The 20,857-nt window shown below is 39.0% G+C and overlaps 1 protein-coding gene across 1 annotated transcript in view; it reads right to left on the reverse strand.

Annotated features, from left to right (window-relative positions):
• SLC44A5 (solute carrier family 44 member 5) overlaps positions 1 to 20,857 on the reverse strand; it is a 316,083-nt gene that overhangs the window by 133,811 nt on the left and 161,415 nt on the right. Inside the window, exon 3 of the mRNA XM_054721154.1 lies at positions 4,107 to 4,145. Coding sequence (XP_054577129.1) covers positions 4,107 to 4,145 — 39 coding nt within the window. The remainder of the gene's footprint in view (positions 1 to 4,106; positions 4,146 to 20,857) is intronic.

The raw sequence follows: 20,857 nt of genomic DNA on the forward strand, positions 1-20,857 counted from the left end.
AAATAATAAATAAAATTAAATGGGAAATAAAATGAACTCCATTTCAGAAAAGCCAACTTTACTTGTTTTTGAATAATTTTAAAGAGTAGGCAGACAAAGTCCAAACCACTTCAAGAATCAATACTGAAAGATATACTCATTTTGGTCACTTAAACCAAGCTATTAAAAACCAAAATGAAGGGTGTCCTAGTTAACACTGTGGAATAGTTGATTGTAGTCAATGCTTGAAAGAGAGAGGAAGCCAACTTGGATTGCCAGGGAAGTAAAAGCTCCAAGATACAGGAAGAGGTCTTTCCCAGGGAATTAGAACTCAACTTTATATAACACTAGAGGCCCGGTGCACAAAATTCATGCACTCGGGGTGTGTCCCTCAGCCCGGCCGGTGCCCTCTTGCAGTCCAGGAGCCCTCGGGGGATGTCCGATTGACAGCTTGGGCCTACTCCCAGCAGCTGGACAACCTTAGCGCTGCCACAGAGGTGGGAGAGGCTGCTGCCACTGCCGCTGCATTCACCAGCTGAGAGTCCAGCTCAGGGCTTCTGGCTGAGTGGCGCTCCCCCTGTGGGAGAGCACTGACCACCAGGGGGTGGCTCCTGCGTTGAGTGTATGCCCCCTGGTGGTCAGTGTGCATCACAGCGGTGGTTGTTCTGCTGTTTGGTGGATTTGCATATTAGCCTTTTATTATATAGGATGTTTTGTCTGAAGAAGAAAAAATTGCTTTTTCCTCTTTAAATTAAAATTTTCTGCCTAAAGATGTTTCTAGAGTTTCAGGAATTTCTGTTTGGAGTCAAACTTGTTTTAGCAATAATTTTCCACTGTTACAGCTCTAGCTAACAATGACATCATGGCAAAGAAAAAATAAAAGGAGCAATTAAAATTAGAGCAGAATATTTTAACTCTGACAGTTTGACAATGAGGACATTTCTAATTTTATTTTGGGACAAAATACAATTTGATCCAAAGCAAAATTAGATTGGATAGAAATTATTATGACAAAATAAAACTAACAATGATAAAGATATATATGAAGTGTTTTGCTTTGTTTTTCAATAAAAAAAAAAAGCAGGCTGAAGAATCACATATTGTTAGTAACCCCGAAAACTGCAAAAATTAACCTTGGGAGAAATTAAGCTTTTAGAGAAATCATTAACAGAAACCAGAATCGACACTAGCTAAAAATTCTCATGGTAAAAATTTATTGACCAAAACTTGGTAAAAGAATTATATTGTCTAGCAAAAATTGATATGGAAACACTGAGTTGGATAGAAATAATGACCACAAAAATATTCAATGAAGTTGATGACCCTTGTTGTAGACAAAACATAATCAATGAATCAAATCTTTCTTTTAAAATTGACACAGAAAATGTTATAGTCCGAGTAAAATAAGTTTAGTAGAATAAAAAAGATAAAACTATAAATAGTTTAACACTTTAATTTTTGCTATACAAAAATTAAAGAATTAAGTTAATAGAATTTACTATCCCCTCCTCCAAAAGAACACTATACTGACTCAAATATATTGATATTGATATAAATCCGATTTAAATATTGGTATTTAGAAACTGTCATAATAGCCTCAGGCTTAAACTGGGTCAAAATGAAAGAATCAAAGTGTGTGGGGGGGGGGGAAGAGTAAGGTCAACATAGTCAATATCCAAAAATAACACTCTGACCATTAGGCTAATATAATATTTGCTTTTGTGATGGGTCATACATTTATGTACTAAATTAACTAAACCTGATTAAATTAGTACATTAAATAAAGTGTGATTATAGAAAAAACATACTATTAAATTGTCAGTATTTGTGCTTTGAACATTTAAATAGCGGTTTGTTTTTTGCTCACTTCACTACTTGATTTTGGGAATAGAAATTGTTATAAACAGACTCTTCTGTAGAGAATGGACTTACATTAAAGAAAGCTTATAGTGTTTAGGGCAATAGCTAAGCATAAAAGCCAATGAGGTGGCTACTGTAGGTTATCTAAATGAGAAAGAACAGTGGCTTGAATAGTGATGAACTAGAGATGGTGAGACTAGAGCCTTTTTTTAAATTTATTTTTTTTATTTTAATAAATCTTTATTGTTCAGATTATTACAATTGTTCCTCTTTTTCCCCCCCATAGCTCCCCTCCACCAGGTTCCTACCCCACCCTCTGCCCTTACCCATCCCCCCCCCGCAGTGTCCTCCTCCATAGGTATATACTTTTTGTTCAGTCTCTTCCCGCACCCCCCCACTCCCCTTTTCCCCCGAGAATTGTCAGTCCACTCCCTTTCTATGCCCCTGATTCTATTATATTCACCAGTTAATACTGTTCATCAGATTTTTTATTCCCTTGGTTTTTAGATTCACTTGTTGATAGTTACCTATTTGTTGTTCATAATTTTTATCTTTATCTTCTTCTTCCTCTTCTTAAAGAATACCTTTCAGCATTTCATATAATTCTGGTTTGGCGGTGATGAATTCCTTCAGCTTTTTCTTATTTATGAAGCTCTTTATCTGGCCTTCAATTCTGAATGATAGCTTTGCTAGGTAGAGTAATCTTGGTTGTAGGTTCTTGCAATTCATCACTTTGAATATTTCTTGCCATTCTTGTCTGGCCTACATAGTTTCTGTTGAGAAATCAGCTGACAATCATATGGGTGCTCCCTTATAGGTAACTAACTGTTTTTCTTTTGCTGCTTTTAATATTCTTTCTTTGTCTTTTGCTCTTGGAATTTTAATTATGATGTGTCTTGGTGTGGTCCTCTTTGGATTCCTTTTGTCTGGGGTTCTGTGTGCTTCCTGGACTTGTAAGTCTATTTCTTTCATCAGGTGGGGGAAGTTTTCTGTCACTATTTCTTCAAATAAGTTTTCAGTATCTTGCTCTCTCTCTTATTCTGGGACCCCCATAATTCTTATGTTGGTACACTTGAAGTTGTCCCAGAGGCTTCTTACACTACATTCAACTTTCTGTATTCTTTTTGCTTTTTCAGAGGAGTGTTTTTTGCTTATTGGTATTCCAAATCTTTGACTTGATTCTTGCGATCCTCTAGTCTGCTTTTAAGTCTTATTATATAAGTCTAAACTTATCCTCTAGACTTATTATATAAGTCTCTGTATAATATTTTTTTATTTCAGTCAGTGTATGCTTTATTTCTAGTTGATCCCTTTTCATGTCCTCGAGGTTCTCATTTAATTTATCAGCCTTTTCTAGGAAATTCTTGAAAAACCTTATAACCGTGGTTTTGAACTCTATATCCAGTCTTTTGCTTTCCTCCATTTCCTTTAATTGTGGCCTGCCTCTTTGTCTCCGCATTTTAGCTGCTTCTCTGAGTTGATGGAGTTGCTTTGTGTGTTAGGTGTCTTAGCAGAGCCCAGTGGCTCAGCCTTCCCAATTACCTGAGGTGGACCCTCTTGGTGCACCCCTTTGTGGGCTATATGTGCAGTCTTCGAGACTAGAGCCTTTATTAGAGATGAGAAGGACGATAGGGAGACAAGAGCAGATTTGGTGTGAAGTGAATTAAATAAAGAAGTCTCAAGTAAGATAGAGCAATCAGGGCTAGAGATATAAACTTAGTAGTTAACAGCATGTTTATGGTGTTTAAAACTATGGAACCAGATGAAATTACCTAGAAGAGTACAGAAAGAGAAAATACATCCTGAGGGCAATCCAACTTTCAGACTTTAACTGTTGAAGATGGTGCAGAAGAGGAGGAGACATGTGTCAAGGTCACAAGCTGAGAGGGAAGGATGGGATGAAAACAAGATGTTTGGGGTGAACTGGAGTAATAAGGCATCAGTAGCTATGTGGTATTTCTCCTAGAGGACTCTTAAGAGAGGAAAAATTAAGCCACTTGAAAGAAGGTGGAAAATTTCAGACACTTAAAAAAAGGACCCTAAAAGTCTTCAACAGCAATTAGTCTTTACTAACCAAATATTGAGGTGTTCCTAGACATTTTAAATTGAATTTATTGGAGTGACATTGGTTAATAAAATTATATAGGTTTCAGGGGTGCAATTCTATAATATATCATCTGTATATTGTGTTATCATGTAATTTTAATAGACTGTCATGAAGTTTCTTAGACTAGGTTATAGCACTTAACACTCAGACTATGACTTACCAATTTTCTTGTTCGTTAAGTAAGAGTCTGATGTTTCTTCTAGGAAAAAGCACAAAGCAAATATCTTTATTTGCAGGAGTTGGTGACACTCCCCATCCTAGAAATCCTAGTCCTTAGACTTTACCACAGAACAACATAAGGTCGGTTGGACTGGCTGAACTGATTCTTAACACCCAAAGTCACTGATACTGAGCATTTACTTTAATGAAATTAAAAGAACTGCATGAAGGTGCTGGAATAAGAGGTTTGGGTATGGGGGAATAAAGCTGTAACTGTTCCATTTTTACCCATGTCCTGTACAACACAGACAATATGCAAAGTCATGAGATGTTCAGCAACAAGAAATGAAGCACTTTGCTTACTTTCAGTTTATGTTACTTTACAAACTTCATAAGGCACATTAGTCATCAAAAACTTTATATGCATTAAATACCTTTTATTACATGTAGATTAGAGAAAAGAGATGTAATTCTAATTCAGCAGCCACACTTTAATCACATTACATATGGCCTTCTGCTTGAACAGAAGCCCCCCCAAGATAGTTACCAAAATAGCCTATTAAGTTTGTAAGATATTATTTTTATGGTTATTTTTTTGGGGGGGGAAGGGCAGCAAGATCCATAATGCTAGCACCCTAAAAATTTAAGGTTCAAATAACCCCATACATATGTGAAACAAAGATATTAATACTTTCTATGAGCATGCTTTCTCAGACTTGTCCACCTGTTAATAAAAGCTGTTGAAAATAAAAAATCCAACTATCAACCTGATGGGCAGAAATTAAAACACTGGTATCAGCATCAATGCTTCTCATCCATCCAACAATAGATCATTGAGTCAGAGTTAGGATAGAGATTCTAGGGAAAGTGAACATTCGTAAACTGTTCACTTGGGGAAAATAATCATCATCATTAAAATAGCAAATAATTTTTCAATACTTATTATGTACTAAATGCCATGCTATATTACCTCATTTAATATGCACAACAGCCTTTGCCATAGTCACAATAATCAATTCTCTTCTTTTAAAAAAAATTATTGATTGCAGAGAGGAAGGGAGAAGGAGAGATAGAAACATCAATGATGAGAGAGAATCATCAATTATCCATCAGCTGCCTCTTGCAAACCCCTAATGAGGATCGAGCCCGCAACCCCCGGGCATTTGCACCAACCAGGAATTGAACCATGACCTCCTGGCTCATGGGTCGATGCTCAACCACTGAACCACACTGGCCAGGCTCAGCTCTCTTCTAAAAAATGAAAAGCTGAGGTTTCCAGAGGCAATGTGAACCTTAGGATCTAATTTCTGCTTATAGCCATCTTGTTAGGAAGTGGGGGATCTGGATTCAAACTGAGGTCTGTGTGGCTTCAGAGTCCAACTGAACCAGTAACTAGCCTCTAGTACTATCAAATTTATGATAAAAATAAAGATTATGCATAACATTTTCAGGACATCCCCTGAAAATGCTGGATCCCATTCATTAGGAGGCTAAGCACCATCTGACTTCCCGGGTTTTTATTAGGGACATACAGGTTTCAGACTTACCATTTGGTAAGCCCACTTCAGCCCTCAAAATGTCATAAGATTGACGATCTCTCACTAATTTTTATTACACTACTGGCATGCATGTGCAAGGCTTAGTGTCTGAAAGATAGAATAAAATGTCAAGATCCAATGCTAACTGCTTCATTCCTGTTCCTGGGCCTAAGTGACCGGCCTTGCCGTTAGTATCCCAAATACACTAAAAAACAACAAAATTTGGGCTTTGTGGTCATATGAAAAAATCACATGTCATAGTGGTTTTTATAAAAGGCTCATCAGTGCGCCACTCTAATCAAATGCTAGCTCATACAATAAGAGTGGGTCAGTCCATCTAGAGTCTCCTAGTCTGACCTTCCCCAGTCCCCGCTCCCCCAGTTATATATAGTAATAAACTCCACCTATAAGCCCAAGCCCCTCAGACACAATAGGATGCAGATCAGTACTCCTAGTCCTAGTAAATGAGGGAGAAGAGAATTGGGTACTCATTGTAATACAGTTGCTTTACAGACATAGTTCAATCCTCACAACCGCTACACACCGAAAGTGTCATTATCCCCATTTTACAGATGGGAATATGGAAACCCAGTGTGGTGAAAGTATTTAACCAAGATTGCATATTTTTATTGTTTAACAAAACAAAGCAAAGAAATAAAGGGGGCCCTAGCCAGTTTGACTAAGTGGATAGAGTGTCAGCCTGTAGACTGGAGGGTCCCAGGTTTGATTCTGGTCAAGGGCATGTACCTTGGTTGTGGCACATACCCAGTGGGGGGTGTGCAAGAGGCAGCTGATCAATGTTTCTCTCTCATTGATGTTTCTAACTCTCTATCCCTCTCCTTCCTCTCTGTAAAATATCAATAAAATATATGTAAAAAAAAAGAAATAAAGCAGGATCTAGGTACTAGTCTTCTATTTTCCAGACTAAATATTATCTATATTAATAATAGAGGAATATGTAAATTGGCCAGGTCACCATCATGTAACGACCAATCAAGATGGGGAACAGGGCCAGCTCTCAGCATGCCTGTGCTGGGGTCTGAAGGACATGGAGAAGAAGGGAGAGCAGATAGGCAGTTAGGGGAATCAGGCCAGGAGGGGAGAGCAAATAGGCAGGGTGATCAGGCAAGGAGGGGAGGGCAATTAGGGGGATCAGGCCAGCAGGGGGGAGCAGTTAGGCAGTTAGGGTGATCAGGCCAGGAGGGGAGAGCAGTTAGGGGGATCAGGTTGGCAGGGGAGATCAGTTAGGGCCATCAAGCTGGCAGGGGAGCAGTTAGGGGCATCAGGCAGGCAGGCAGGTGAGCGGTTAGGAGCCAGTGGTTCTGGATTGTGAGAGGGATCCTGGATTAGAGAGGGTGCAGGCTGGGCTGAGGGACTCCCACCCCCCCCCCCCCGACCCTGTGCATGACTTTCATGCACCGGGCATCTAATCTATATATATAAAAGCCCAGTGACCAGAACAACTAGTGGCTATGACACACACTGTGGCAGCCAACCAGCTTGATCTGGGCCCCAGTCAGCACCCCAAGGCTGGTGCAGCCCCTGTACAGCCCCCAACACCCAATTGGGGGTAGGGCTGGCTGGCCAACTGCCCATAGCCCCTCCTCCTCAGCTGGCCATGCCCCTGCCCCTGATTGGCCCCCAACACCCCAATCAGGGGCAGAGCTGGCCAGCTGGCCAACCACCCACAGCTCTCCCCCCCCCACCCGCTGGCCCTGGCCCGATGGGTCCCCATTGGGGCCGGCTGGACAGACCCCACCTGTGAACGAATTTTTGTACTGGGCCTCTAGTACAATATAATTCTGACTCTGTTGTCCTAGATTTTGCACAGTGAATGAAAAAAAAAAATCCAGGTTCTTTTATTGATGTGATCAATTTACAAAATGGTTAAGCCAGCTTTCTGTGTAAGCTTCTGTCTTTTTTGAAAGCTGCTGTGAGAATATTCACATCTTATGCAGACTGCCTTGTGGTGTGTATAGACATCAAAGCCAAGTTATTCTGACCCTGGCAACACCTGGGAAGACTAGAATCTAAAGTGAGATAAGCTTATCGATATGCATCCCGCTTACTTATATCTAGTTAGTAGAAACAGTGTGTAGTTAATGGTGGGAGCAATGGGCTCCCCTTCTGAGTTTGAATGCTGTGCCTTTTCACTACCTTTATTTACTTTTTCTTTCGTACTTAAAAGGTGCTTAAGGGGATGAGGATTGGTTGAAGATGGGGTGGAGGTGGTAGTGGGGGCAGCAGCAAATGCATGCACTTGGCTGCCATATAAAATGCTCCAATTGTTCCCCACCTAGATGCCCTTGTAGCTATACATTCTCAAGCACCTGAGGTCTGAGATGGACCATAAACTTTTATGATGTCCAAAAAAAATATTGCTGCTGAGTCTAAAAATGTAACAGTATCCTAGGCATCATCGTCAGGTACTGGGAACAAAACGAAAATCATTATCCCATGCATCAGTAATCTCTCTCTCTCTCTCTCTCTCTCTCTCTCTCTCTCTCAGCAGTTCTAGAAGACACAATTTTAAGAAAAAACATATAGCAGAATTAGAGAAGGCCCAGAGAAAGTCAAGAGAGAAAGGGCCAGAAAATGTGGTCCACACCTAAAGTGCTTCACTCAGAGAAAAAAGATGATGGTAAAGATGACCCAAGTCTATGAAATCAAAAGCTACAAAATAGATACAAGAAAGAAAAAGTTGAACACTATATTTTAATAATTAGAAATGGTGTCTATTTTTAGTAAATAGAGGTTTAAATACTCATAGCCTGAAAAAAAATACATTTCAGACAGATTAAATAAAATTCTGCTTCCTATACAGCCATGATGGAGTCAGAGAGACATGGCCAGGCACTGCCCCTCATCCCCCTGTGACCTGGGCAAGTACACGGTGTCTGTTTCATCATCTGTAAAGTGGGAGGGAGCTCTGCCACAGGCTGCTGTACAGAGTAAATCAAAGATACTGGAATGCTCACCACAGTGTCTGTCATTTGACAGATACTCAGTGAATGCTAATGCCCTTCCTTAGAGAACACAGGAGCTCCAAAAGATACTGCCACATGAAAGAAAATAAAATATGTGGATGAAAATAAGAAGTGATTGATAAAGAAGAGATTGTTTTTTAAATCATTGATACTGAAATTTCTTGAAATAGCCTTAATTATAAAGAAATGTGTACACCTCAAAATATACTCAGTGGTATCCTTCCAAAACCACAATAGATGATCATTGATATTTATGTACAGCAGTAGTCTCCCAACACTCCTTTAAGCAGATTTGGCTCAAGGATGATTCAATGTTTACCCAGTTGATTGTCTAAATGCTTTTGCCACTATGATGAACATCCTCCTCCACATAAATATATGCATACATATATGTTATATACTTTTTCCATAATTCTTTTTTAAAATTAATAATGTATTTATTTTATTACATTTATTGGGGTGACATTGGCTAATAATATTATATAGCTTTCAGGTGTACAAGTCTATAATACATCATCTGTATATTGTATTGTGTGTTCACCAACCCCAGTCAAGTCTTCTTCTATCACCATTTATACCCCCTGTATCCTCTTCTAACCCAGAATTCTTGAACTCCCTGTTTTTTACCTGTTTTCCCCTTTCTATGCTTTCCTCAATCATCTCATCCTTGTTCCACATATTCAGACAGATACAATGTGTCCCACTTTAAATCCTCTCTTAACAGATGTCTTTAATGCTGTAGTGTGAATTACTGTAATATGCTATACATTTTAGAATGAAATTGGATAATTTATCCATATTTGTATTAACTACATTTTAAAAGATGTCTCAAAGGAGAGAAATATAAAGCACAAATTCTTTGCATAAATTGTGGCATCCAGGTGATGGATGGTAGACAAGAGGAGATAAAGCAAAGGATAGGTTGGGCAGTAAAATTGTGCCATTTCTGAATTCTTCATGGAATTAATTACCTGCTACACTTATTCATGAGTCAATTCCATTTCCCAACATATAATATTGTCTCTTTCTATTTGTGGTTTAAAAAAAAAAAAGCCAATCTCTCTGTGCCCCTCCCAAAAGATCAAGTGTTCATTGAATGAAGCAGATCTATGTGATATTATCTCAAGCAATGTCATCCTACATAAGTCCAATGCCCCTAGGATTCATCTCCTTTGTCCAGATCAGCATAATCCTTTGAATGAGGGAAGGTGCAGCTCTTTCCATATTAGCCTCTATAATACGTCATAATGATGAGTGGCGGGGCAGGTGAGAGAAGAAAATGTGAAAATCAAGTAGAAGACAGAATCTAACAGCTGCCTATAGAATCACAGACTTGAAAAGTATCCTCAACAGTTTGTGCAAAACTGACACCATTGATTTTGCAAATTCCTGCATGTTGTTCCAGAGAAGAGAGATGGCAGAAATGGTGCCTGTTACATTTATGTACTATTTAAAGTTAAAAATTTATTTGTATTGTTTTTATTTATTAAACAAAAATTTCTTGGGCACTTGCTCTTACTAATAGTGTTGCACTAGTGCCACAGTGAAATAGCAAGACCCTGTTCTGTCCTTGAATAGTTTGTAGTCCAGTAAGAATAAGAATTTTACCTTATCTTTTCAGGCAATAGCAGTATATAGGGTTATCATTATAAGACATCAGTAAGTGAGATGTTTGAAATACAGAGTATGGAAGTTAGCAACTCGGGGGATTCAAATTGATTCAAATTGAAGCATTGGCATAATGATGTAGCCCATTTTTTAATGTCAGAAACATAGTCAATGCCAGAATTTTACCCAAGTCCATGAGACTAGAGAATTGGTTCATTAAAGAAATGGTACTCAACATTCCAAGCTCATTCCATTTCATTACCTTAAGCATCTTTAGAGAATTGAACAGGAAGAAGGTCCCAAGTGCAATGAACCAAATAGGGGCCATGAAGTAGTTTAGGCAAAATTTGTCTGTGTTTAGATACTAGTCAATTTCCTAACCTTCAAGATACATAGATTCATCTGCCTTTGTAGAATGTCCAATGATGTTTGTCAGAAGCAACACATTAGCCATATTTTAGTCCAGATAGTGGATAAAGAGAAGAAAAAGAGTGCAAAGCTAAATGAGCATGTGCTACCAAGTATGTGATATCCTGAAAATAAGAAAAGGGTTAAACGGTCACAAAAGGGGAGAGTGAGGGCTTCTCACTTTCACAGTCATTGACATAACAGAATTGTCACCACATACAAACAGAACAGAGTGATGAACCTCAATAAAAAATAAGAAAACTGTTGTCTGACGGTGGGGAGCGGGGGGGGGGGGGGCGCAGCAGCAATGAGGGGAGGAGAGGAAAGAGGAAAATAAAGACAAAGCAGTAGAGAGGGATCATTATATATAATGCACAGATACACTCTAAATAGAACATTTTTTCTGGAATGTTTTCTACTTTATTCTGAGCAGCTGCCACACCACAATGACATATTTTATAGTTGCTGTTGCTGCTATGGGTGTTTAGAATATATGCCAAGATATAATTGTTAGTTCAGTGTAGCCTATATGCTTAAATGAATATAATCTCTATTGGATGACAGTTCACTATAATATGTGAATTTTGCAAGATTTTTCATCTTGGAATCCAAATGAGTGAAGGATAACAGTTTTCAGTCAATTCTCAATATTAATTAAGTTGAGCATACTTTATTCACTAAAATTGTATGAAGAAAAAATAAAAATAAAAGGTAACATTTCAAAATACTGTTGAAACATGCAGACATGGCATTTTTTAAATGCAATTACATTGTAATTTTGTTTTACTTGACTGTAAGTTCTTTAAGTACAAGGTTTATAGCCTTTTATCTTCGTATCTCTGCTACATAGCACAGTGCCAGGCACATCTAAGCAGTCAATAATTGTTTGTTGAATAATAAAATAAAATAATCAATTTCAATTAGTTGGGAGCAGGGAGGTAAGTTCTGTTAGCAATCTACAACATGAGAGCTTGCACAACTAACTACATCCTGGGCCCACATCAAATATTTCTATCACAATGCTCTACACCTTAAGCCTAGACACAGCCCCAGAATGCTTTTCACACACAACTCCAAGCAGCTACACTCTTATTAAATCAAAGTTAGCAATTAAAGTGAAATCTATTCCTATCGCTGCAATAGAGGTCTCCATCAGGCAAGCCATATGTGGGAAAGGTCATTCCAAAATGTCTCCTCTAGTGCCAACATACATATGAACAAGGCCAATAATCATTATATCCATGAGCATATGTATTTTAGGGTCTGTTATTCTCTCTTCTTTCTCTCTTACAAGTTATTATGTGTATCCATAAATCTTGAGCAGACCACAGACCCTGCACAAGACAGCCTTTGTTTATATCCTTTTTATAAGTAAAATAAATTTGTGCATTTAGATTATTATTGATATTTATAAAATTTGACATCATTTTTTGTTATCTGAGATTTTATATATATTTATTTAGTGTCTGTCTTGATCATTATGGAATCACAAGTGAGGTGCTCAATAAGTATTTATTTATCAACTGGATCATAAAAGTTTCAGATCCTACAACTTTCTTTATCTCTACTATAGACCCTTACCCTACTAAGCCTGAGTATTTGGGACAGTTTCTGCCTGTACTGACCACTGCAGAATAGCCCACAATAATATCTGCTACTTGCAAAGTACAAATTTCACTCTAGGCAGGTCTCTGGGTTAAGGTGACCTACGTCCAGTGGTACATTTTTTTAGAAATCCCATTTCTACTAGCAAGGAAGCATGTTGATTTTGAGAATACTCTGTTGCCCCATGCCAAAAAGCCATATATCTAGGGAAAAAACAGAGTCCCAGGTACCCTACATGAACTGAAAACTATATTTCCTATAGCTTTCTACCATGTGTGGCCAGTCTTACTTTTCTTCCCCTGTCTATTATCTTAGCATCTCTTTTGTGTCAAGGTCGAGCTACCCATTTTGAGTATGGATAGTGGAGCCCAGCAATCAGAAGGAAACCCTGATTTTATCAGCTTCTTTTCTTACATGGCTACATCTTGACTCATTACTCCCTCAACCTCCTGGCTTTTAACCAAAACATAGAGTTGTCAAAAACATCCTGTGCTCAAAATGTCAAACTTCACCTAACTGTCCTTGATCCCCACTATTCTCATTTCTAAACCAGACTCTCAATTACCCCTGCCTTGGTCAAGATCCGGTTTGAATTTAGTTATACCAACTTCCATGTTTTGTTTTGTATTGCCTATTCCTCTCTGTGAAAGCAAGACTACACCAGTAATCCTTTCAAAAATGTTTCATTCCAAAAACATTTACTAAGTACCCACTTTATTCAGAATACTGTGCTAGCACCAGCGCTAACAAGGAATAAGATAGGCACAGCCTTGCTCTCACAGAACCTACATTCTAGTAAGAGAACGAGATGACCAACTAATTTACAATTAATTATTGAGTTACAATTGTGTTGAGGTGCCATAAAGAAGAGGTATAAGGTGCTATCAAAGCATAAAACAAGGAAACCTGACTCTCTTCAAGAGTCAAGGAAGGCGTGTGTTAAGTGTTGAAAGACAGGAAGGAATTAAATAGGTTAAAGCTGAGGAGGATGAGTATTCAAATCAGAGGGAACACTCATATGAAGCCTACCAGGAAGAAGAGAGAATGTACATTTTAAGACCTGGAAAAAGTCTAGCATAATTGGAAAGAAGAAAAGGAGCAAAAGAAAAAGTGGTAAGAGAGAAGGCAGGAATAATAGGTAGAAGGCTTTTGTGGGGCCTTGTAAGTTAGGACTTTATCTACTGTAACATCAGTGGGGTGCCACTGACAAATCCCAGGCAGGAGAAAAATGTGTGTTCTTCAAAGAGGAGTCTGGTTGCAGTGTGGAGAATAGGGGGAGGACCTCTGAGCCAGGGAGAGGATTCAGGATTTCATCCTAAATGCAAAAATTTGTTGATGAGATTCATATATTCTAATTTATATTTCATAAAGATCAGTTATTTAAAAGAATTTTATGAATTAAAACTAGAGGCCCAGTGCACGAAATTCATGCATGGGGGCGGGGAGGGTGTCCCTCAGCCCAGCTTGCACCCTCTCCAATCTGGGACCCCTCGAGGGATGTCCGACTGCCCATTTAGGCCCGATCCCACTGGACATCCCTCTGACAATCCAGGACTGCTGGCGCCCAACTGCTCGCCTGCCTGCCTTCCTGATTTCCCCTAACCACTTCTGCCTGCCACCCTGATCACCCCCTAACCACTCCCATGCCAGCCTGATTGATGTCTAACTGCTCCCCTGCCAGCCTGTTTGCCCCCAACTTCCCTCCTCTGCTGGCCTGGTCACCCCTAACTGCACTCCTCTGCAGGGTTGATCGCCTCCAACTGCCCTCCCTTGCAGGCCTGGTCCCTCTTAACTGCCTTCCCCTGCAGGCCTGGTCCCTCCCAACTGCCCTCCCCTGCTGGCCATCTTGTGGTGGCCATCTTGTGTCCACATGGGGGCAGGATCTTTGACCACATAGGGGCAGCTATCTTGATCTTGTGTGTTGGAGTGATGGTCAATCTGCATATTACTTTTTATTAGATAGGATAGAGGCCTGGTGCATGGGTGGGGGCCAGCTGGTTTGCCCTGAAGGGTGTCCTGGATCAGGGTGGGGGTTCCCTTGGGGCGTGGGGCGGCCTGAGCGAGGGGCCTGTGGTGGTCTGCAGGTCAGCCACGCCCCCTCGTGACCCAAGCAGAGGCCCTGGTATCTGGAATTTATTTACCTTCTACAATTGAAACTTTGTAGCCTGGAGCGGAGCCAAGCCTCCTGCTCGCTTCGTGGCTGCTGTCATTTCTGTTGGATTTGTTTACCTTCTATAATTGAAACTTTGTATCCTTGAGTGGAGGCCTGGGCCTGCCAGAGTGTGTGGAAAGCTTGGCTTCCTCTGTTGCCGGGGAAACCCAAGCTTCCCTTCTGGTAGCCATCTTGGTTGGGGTTAGTTTGCATACTGGCCCTGATTGGCTGGTGGGCGTGGCTTGGCTGGTGGGCATGGCTTATGTAGCGGAGTAATGGTTAATTTGAATATTTATCTTTTATTAAAGAGGATTCTGGATATAGAATTTATTTTAATAGTACTTTTAAAATTAAAAAAAAAAAGCGGGGGGAGGGGAGACTTCTGCTTCTGCCCATGAAGGATTAACTGCTATGGAAATTTATTTCCTATCATAGCTAACAAATATATAACAGTTTCAGAGCATAAGACTGTGATCTTCGTAGGAAAAAAGACAAACCAGGTGAGCCCTCCAATTGCCCCCAATGACCATATGAAAGTACTGCTCAGGCCACAGCTCAGAGAAGGAAACCTAAACAGAGTCCACTGGGTATCAGAAATAAGAGATCAGAGTTTGAAAGAGCAGAGATACCTAAGTTTTATGGACAGACTAGCAAAGGATATCAACATCAAGTGGTCTGATACATATGTAGAGTTCCAGAAAGGGGAGAAGGATTTGAAAAACACTTGAAATAATGGGTGAAATTTCCCCATATTTAATGAAAACTATAAACCCACAGAGCCAAGATTATCAACAAACCATGAGTGAAATAAACATTTTTTAAAAATCACACCAGAGATCATTATAATGAAATACGTGAAAAATAGCAAAATAGAAAATAATACCTTAAAAGCAGCCAGAGAAAGACAATATATGTACAAAGGAAGAAAGATAAGAATGAATGACAGTAGACTTTTTATCAGAGATCTGACAATGAATGACAGCTTTAAAGTGCTGAAGTAAAGAGAAAGTACTGTTAGAATAAATTCTAAATCCAGAAAAAAAATCTTTCAAAAGTAAAAATACTTTTTTTTTTCAGATCAGCAAAAGGTAAGATAATTCATTACAAAAGATTTATACGTTATGTTAAAGGAAGGTCTTTAGACACAAGGAAAATAATACCAGATAAAATGTTGAATATGCACAAAGGAATGAAGACCAATAGAATTGTCCAAGTACAGGTCTTTTACATCCTTGGTTAAATTTATTACTAGGTATTTTATTTTTTGATGCAATTGTAAACAAAATCATTTTTCTTAGTTTCCCTTTGGGATTGTTCATTATTGGTGTAAAAACTGCAACTGATTTCTGGATATTTACTTTGTATCTTAATACTTCACTGAATTCATTTATCAATTCTAGTATTTTTAGTGGAATCTTTAGGGTGCTCTATTTACAGTATCATGTCCTCTGCAAATAATGACAGTGTTACTTCTTCCTTTCCAATTTCGATGTATTTTATTTCTTTTTGTTGTCTGATTGCTATGGCTAGGTCTTCCAGAATTATCTATAATAACAAAAGCATAATGTGCTAATTAGATCGGACATCCTTCCAGACATCCATCCAGACAACCTTCTGGACAAAGCCAGGGCTGTGAGAGAAGCCCAGGTCCCGGTGCCTGCCAGTGGCCGGAGGGAAGCCCAGGTTCTGGGTGCCAGAGGGAAGCCGGTGCTGGCAGCTGGGGGAAGAAAGGCCTACTCTTGCATGAATTTCATGCCTCGGGCCTCTAGTGTTGAATAAGATTGGTGAATGTGGCATCTCTGTTTCATCCCAATCTTAAGGAAAATGTTTTTGTCCATTATGATATTGACTGTGGGTTTGTTATATATGGCCTTTATTATGTTGAGGTATAATCCCTCTATTCCCACTTTGCTGAGAGTTTTTATTTTATCAAATGCTTTTCTGCCTCTATTTTTATGAGTTATAGACAAAATTTACATAACAAAAGCTTTTTTTCCACCTACATTTCCCTTTCTCTAATTATGTTTTGATCCCCCTTAGCAATGCAATAATGAGCTGATGACATATACAAAATGAATAACCATTAATTGGCCCTTCAAGAGCTATGTGCAAACTAGTGATCTTAATAAAAGAAGAAGAAAGCCTTAGTAAATATCTCAGACCACGAGGGCACCATTGAGTACAGTTCTGAAACCCTGTCTTCATGCAGTCAGCAAAATGAACCACAGCACACTACAGTGCGGTGCGCCCTTGGCAATCCCTTCCTGATGAAAGAAAAATTAAAATAAGAAGACCAACTAGTCTGTCATCCATTCCTTGTTTGCACCTATAGCTAATGGCCTACATTGACATCTCTGACCAGTCTGTATCCTTCTCTATATAGAAAGAGACAGCCCCTTTACTTCCTCCTCAAGTTTGTAGTCCTTTGGCCAAGCAGGGTGTCTTAAAGATGACAGTGGCTGCTTTAAGTACCGGAAGGGTCACTGTTCTTATCACATTCTGGCTATGCTAATTTAAATGACAGAAAATGATTTTATAATATATAGGTATATTTTTATACTAACAGCATATGGTTCCCATTTTTTATGTGATTTCATGGTAAATAATTGTTGTGTTTTGAAAGAGCAAAATTTGAAGTGAAACCTACTATATTTGAATATAGTCCTGTGAGTAAAATAATAACAATTCTCCCTCTGAAACAGAAAAACTACATTAAATTCTAACAAGAACATATCTTGGATGATAAAATGTTTGCTATTTTCACTTTTGTGAAATGCATTAAATTTATTCTATAGTGCTTATCAACTATGGTTCATTACAGGCAAGAGTCAAATTCTAAGGCCTTGGTATTTTGGGAGTAATTCACCCATTGGCTACAAAATCTTCCACTTGATAGAGAGTGATAGATGAAAGCAAAGCATGAGAATAGAAAGTTAGCCTTGGGTATGCTTATATTTTGTAAATTCCTTCATAAACTAGTCTAACTGTTTTTCTCAACAGGGTATAACTGTTGAGAAAAAATATGTTTGCTGTATAAACAAAGAAGTATTTCCTTTGATTAAGTAAGGAGAATTGTATTCACCACAATAATCTGAAAACCTACTGACTCCACTCAAAGCCTAAGTAATTCAGGAACCTATATTGAAAAATTAGTCAAACCCAGGATTTGTGTATCTATGAGTAGCAGAAAAAGCTCTTCCGTGAGCCACCGGCAGTATGGAGGATATATCAAACACTGTCATAAAACTGCTACCCATGTGATAAGGAGAGGGATTTGAAGAGAAAACTGTGATTGTACAATGTGGTCATACTCTGTGACCCCCTTAAGCATTCAACAAAATTACTAAACTCAAGAAATATTTGTTGAAAGAGAATTTGGGGTGTGTGTGTGTGTGTGTGTGTGTGTGTGTGTGTGTGTGTGTGTGTGTTTTAAAAAGGAGCCAGGGCCTGGTTGATGTGGCTCAGGGGTTGAGCAACAACCTATGAACCAGGAGGTTGAGGTTCCATTTTGGTCAGGGCACATGCCCAGGTTACCGGCTCCATCCCTGGTGGGGTGCGTGAGGCACCTGATCAATGATTCTCTCTTATCATTGATGGTTCTACCTCTCTCTCCCTCTCCCTTCCTCCCTGAAATTATGTGTGTGTGTGTGTGTGTGTGTGTGTGTGTGTGTGTGTGTGTGTATTTTTTGTTTTGTTTTGTGTTTTTTTTTAAATAAAAAAGGGGCCAGGGTTTTTCCCCAAAGTGATCTGATGTGAAACTTGGATAGCATGTGTGGAAAGGTGAATGCCCTTTCTGGAGAGAAACTGCTCTGAGTTGATGCTTCCAAGTTTGGGTGTTCCTCTGAGAACTATTTTGCATATCAGCGTTAGTTTTGGTGCATCTGAACCCTTCGCTGGGCTCAGCTCCCTGAGGGCCGGAGAGTCCCCTCCATGTGCTCCACCAGCAGTGCACAGCGCAGAGTAGGCCTTTAGGAAATAGCTGTGCAACAAACAAAACGAGGCCACTTTGTTTCACCTCAAAAAAATTTGTGCAGATAAAAACTTAGAAATTAAATTCTAATTTATTTAGTTTAGGCAAACCATGAACATACCAAAGCAATGGATACCACACACAACAGAAATGTGGATGTCACAGAAATAGGAAAGTTGAAAATAGAGCTATCAAGTGTGGAACAAGTTTTATATGCTAAGAAGCTATTAGAATACTTGGCAGTTGTATAACATCTTGCACGGATAAGGGAAGACTTACTTGATCCATTTGCTGGCAAATGTTATTTGAATCTCTTCACAAAGCTCAATGATTAATGGACAAACTCGATCTTGGTCCTACATTTTGACTCTGGGTCTAGTGCTCTTACCATTACCCTCAGCTGCTTTCTGCTATAAACTGGAACTTAACAGAAACTGGCCCTCTTACATTTCTGCTGCATTATGGGCTAATTTTTTTTTCTAAGTAAAACTTCCATTCCATTTTCTCTATTCCGAAAATTCTCAAGGTTCCAGCTACTTGTTTCATTGACATTAAAACCTGATTATTTCCCCAAATGCATCTTTTGGAAAGGGTTGGAAAAAAGCATTCTCTGGGGTGGGCTATATTATTCTAGCAGCCTAAAAGAAAGCAGAAAGCTACAGTACTCTCTGTGGAATGAATATACCTACAGCAATTTCTCTTGCCCACAGCAATTTCATGTTAACAATTTCATATATACAACGCTTATGTGCTTAGTCAGGTCACACTCTTTCAGCAAGCAATGAAATGCAAGCATCTCCTACTGCAGTTTCCTATGGCTTGTAGAATTAACTTAGGTGGTTGTCTGTGTGTTATATGAATCTTCTACCAACTCAACTGTTGCCAACAGAAATACTGATATAACACAGACCAAGGAAGTTAATTTTTTTTTTTATTTTTGTTAATCTTCACCCAAGGACATTTTTTTCCCATTGATTTTTTTTTTTTTTTTTTTTGAGAGAGAGAGTGTGGAAGGTAGGGGGAGAGACAGAGAGAGAGAAACATCGATATGAGAGAGACACATCATCTGGTTGCCTCCCACACACACCCAAACCGGGGCCAGGAATCTAGTCTGCAACGAAGGTACATGCCCTTGACTTAGAATCCAACCCGGGACTCTTCAATCCATGGGCTGACTCTCTATCCACTGAGCCAAACAGACTAGGGCACGAAGCTAATATCTTTAAACTTTTGCTTAGCCCTTGGTCATTTCCCTTAAAATGTGTATTTTTAATAACTTCTTTCTAATCCTAAATCCTAACTAGAGTCTATGAGTTAAGAATTTAAGAAATGACACATTTGCATCATGTTTTGCTATGTTGCTAACATTCCCTTAAAGAATGGAGAAGCAGGCAAGTTCAATGTTTGCTGTGTTGCTATGTGCCTGGCTCTATTTGCCCTGCCAATTTTGGAGACTGCTACTGGCTTGGCTCCCCACTCCCTGCTCCCAGGACACACTTATCTGTTTACAAGCTGTCAAAGTAAATTTATAGTACTGAGTGACACCATTAGAAAGCTGGGGAGAGGGCTTGCTGAGCACACGCAGATACACTTGCATGCATGTTAAGTTGAACTTTTGCCAAGATCCCATTAACCAATCCTAATGAACTTCTGTTTTCCATTTAAAACACCATTAGTTTCCTAGGGTTTGTTTCTCAGGGTATAAGCAGCAAATACACAATCAAATGGTGAGAAAAGGTGTTGCTTTGTAGGACGCCCTTATGTCCTTAGAGAATTTGGAACTTGCCTTTGGTATGAGCCACTTTCTCCCTATTTCTGGAAGTAATTAGGCATTCCGAATATCTAGGACCACCTCTCAGAACACAGATGGATTTTTTAACACATCTCATTGCTTAAAGTTCTGGGTAATTTAGTTTGCTGCCTATTTTGCTGTGCAGAGGCTTGTTTTGCTTCTAACCATTATTATATAACACTGACTGTATAGCACTGACAACTCTATCTACAGCTCTACATGAATAGATTAACAGAGTCCCTCCCTCTGTGTTTTTGAAGTTTTCCACTAACGTGGTTTTAAATATTTGATGCATTATCATACTCTTTAATAGCAAAGTCCTTTGCAATAATAAGAATTGGAGTTCTATTGATAGTGAAAATGGCAAGTCAGTAGAAAAAAGGTTTCTGGTTTTGTGGAGTTTGCTTTGGGTTTGTACACCTAAGATGAAGGAAGAAATATTAAGAAGCCAAGAAAATTGATTTTTGTTTCATTTCATTCTCTGTATCAAATTGTAGGGAATGTGATTTTCAAGTTATAGTATCTCAATATAGTTTCTTTCTTGGAAAAGAGATGCAAAGTGAAGAATTTAGGAAGCCAACTGTATCCCTCAACTAAGCAGACAACAAAAACACACAATGAAACAAAAATGATTCATTTTATAATATAAGTAACCCCAAAATACTAAGTACAATTCTCAACGATAGGAAATG

Source organism: Eptesicus fuscus, chromosome 9 (assembly GCF_027574615.1).
Source record: "Eptesicus fuscus isolate TK198812 chromosome 9, DD_ASM_mEF_20220401, whole genome shotgun sequence".
Taxonomy (NCBI): Eukaryota; Metazoa; Chordata; class Mammalia; order Chiroptera; family Vespertilionidae; genus Eptesicus; species Eptesicus fuscus.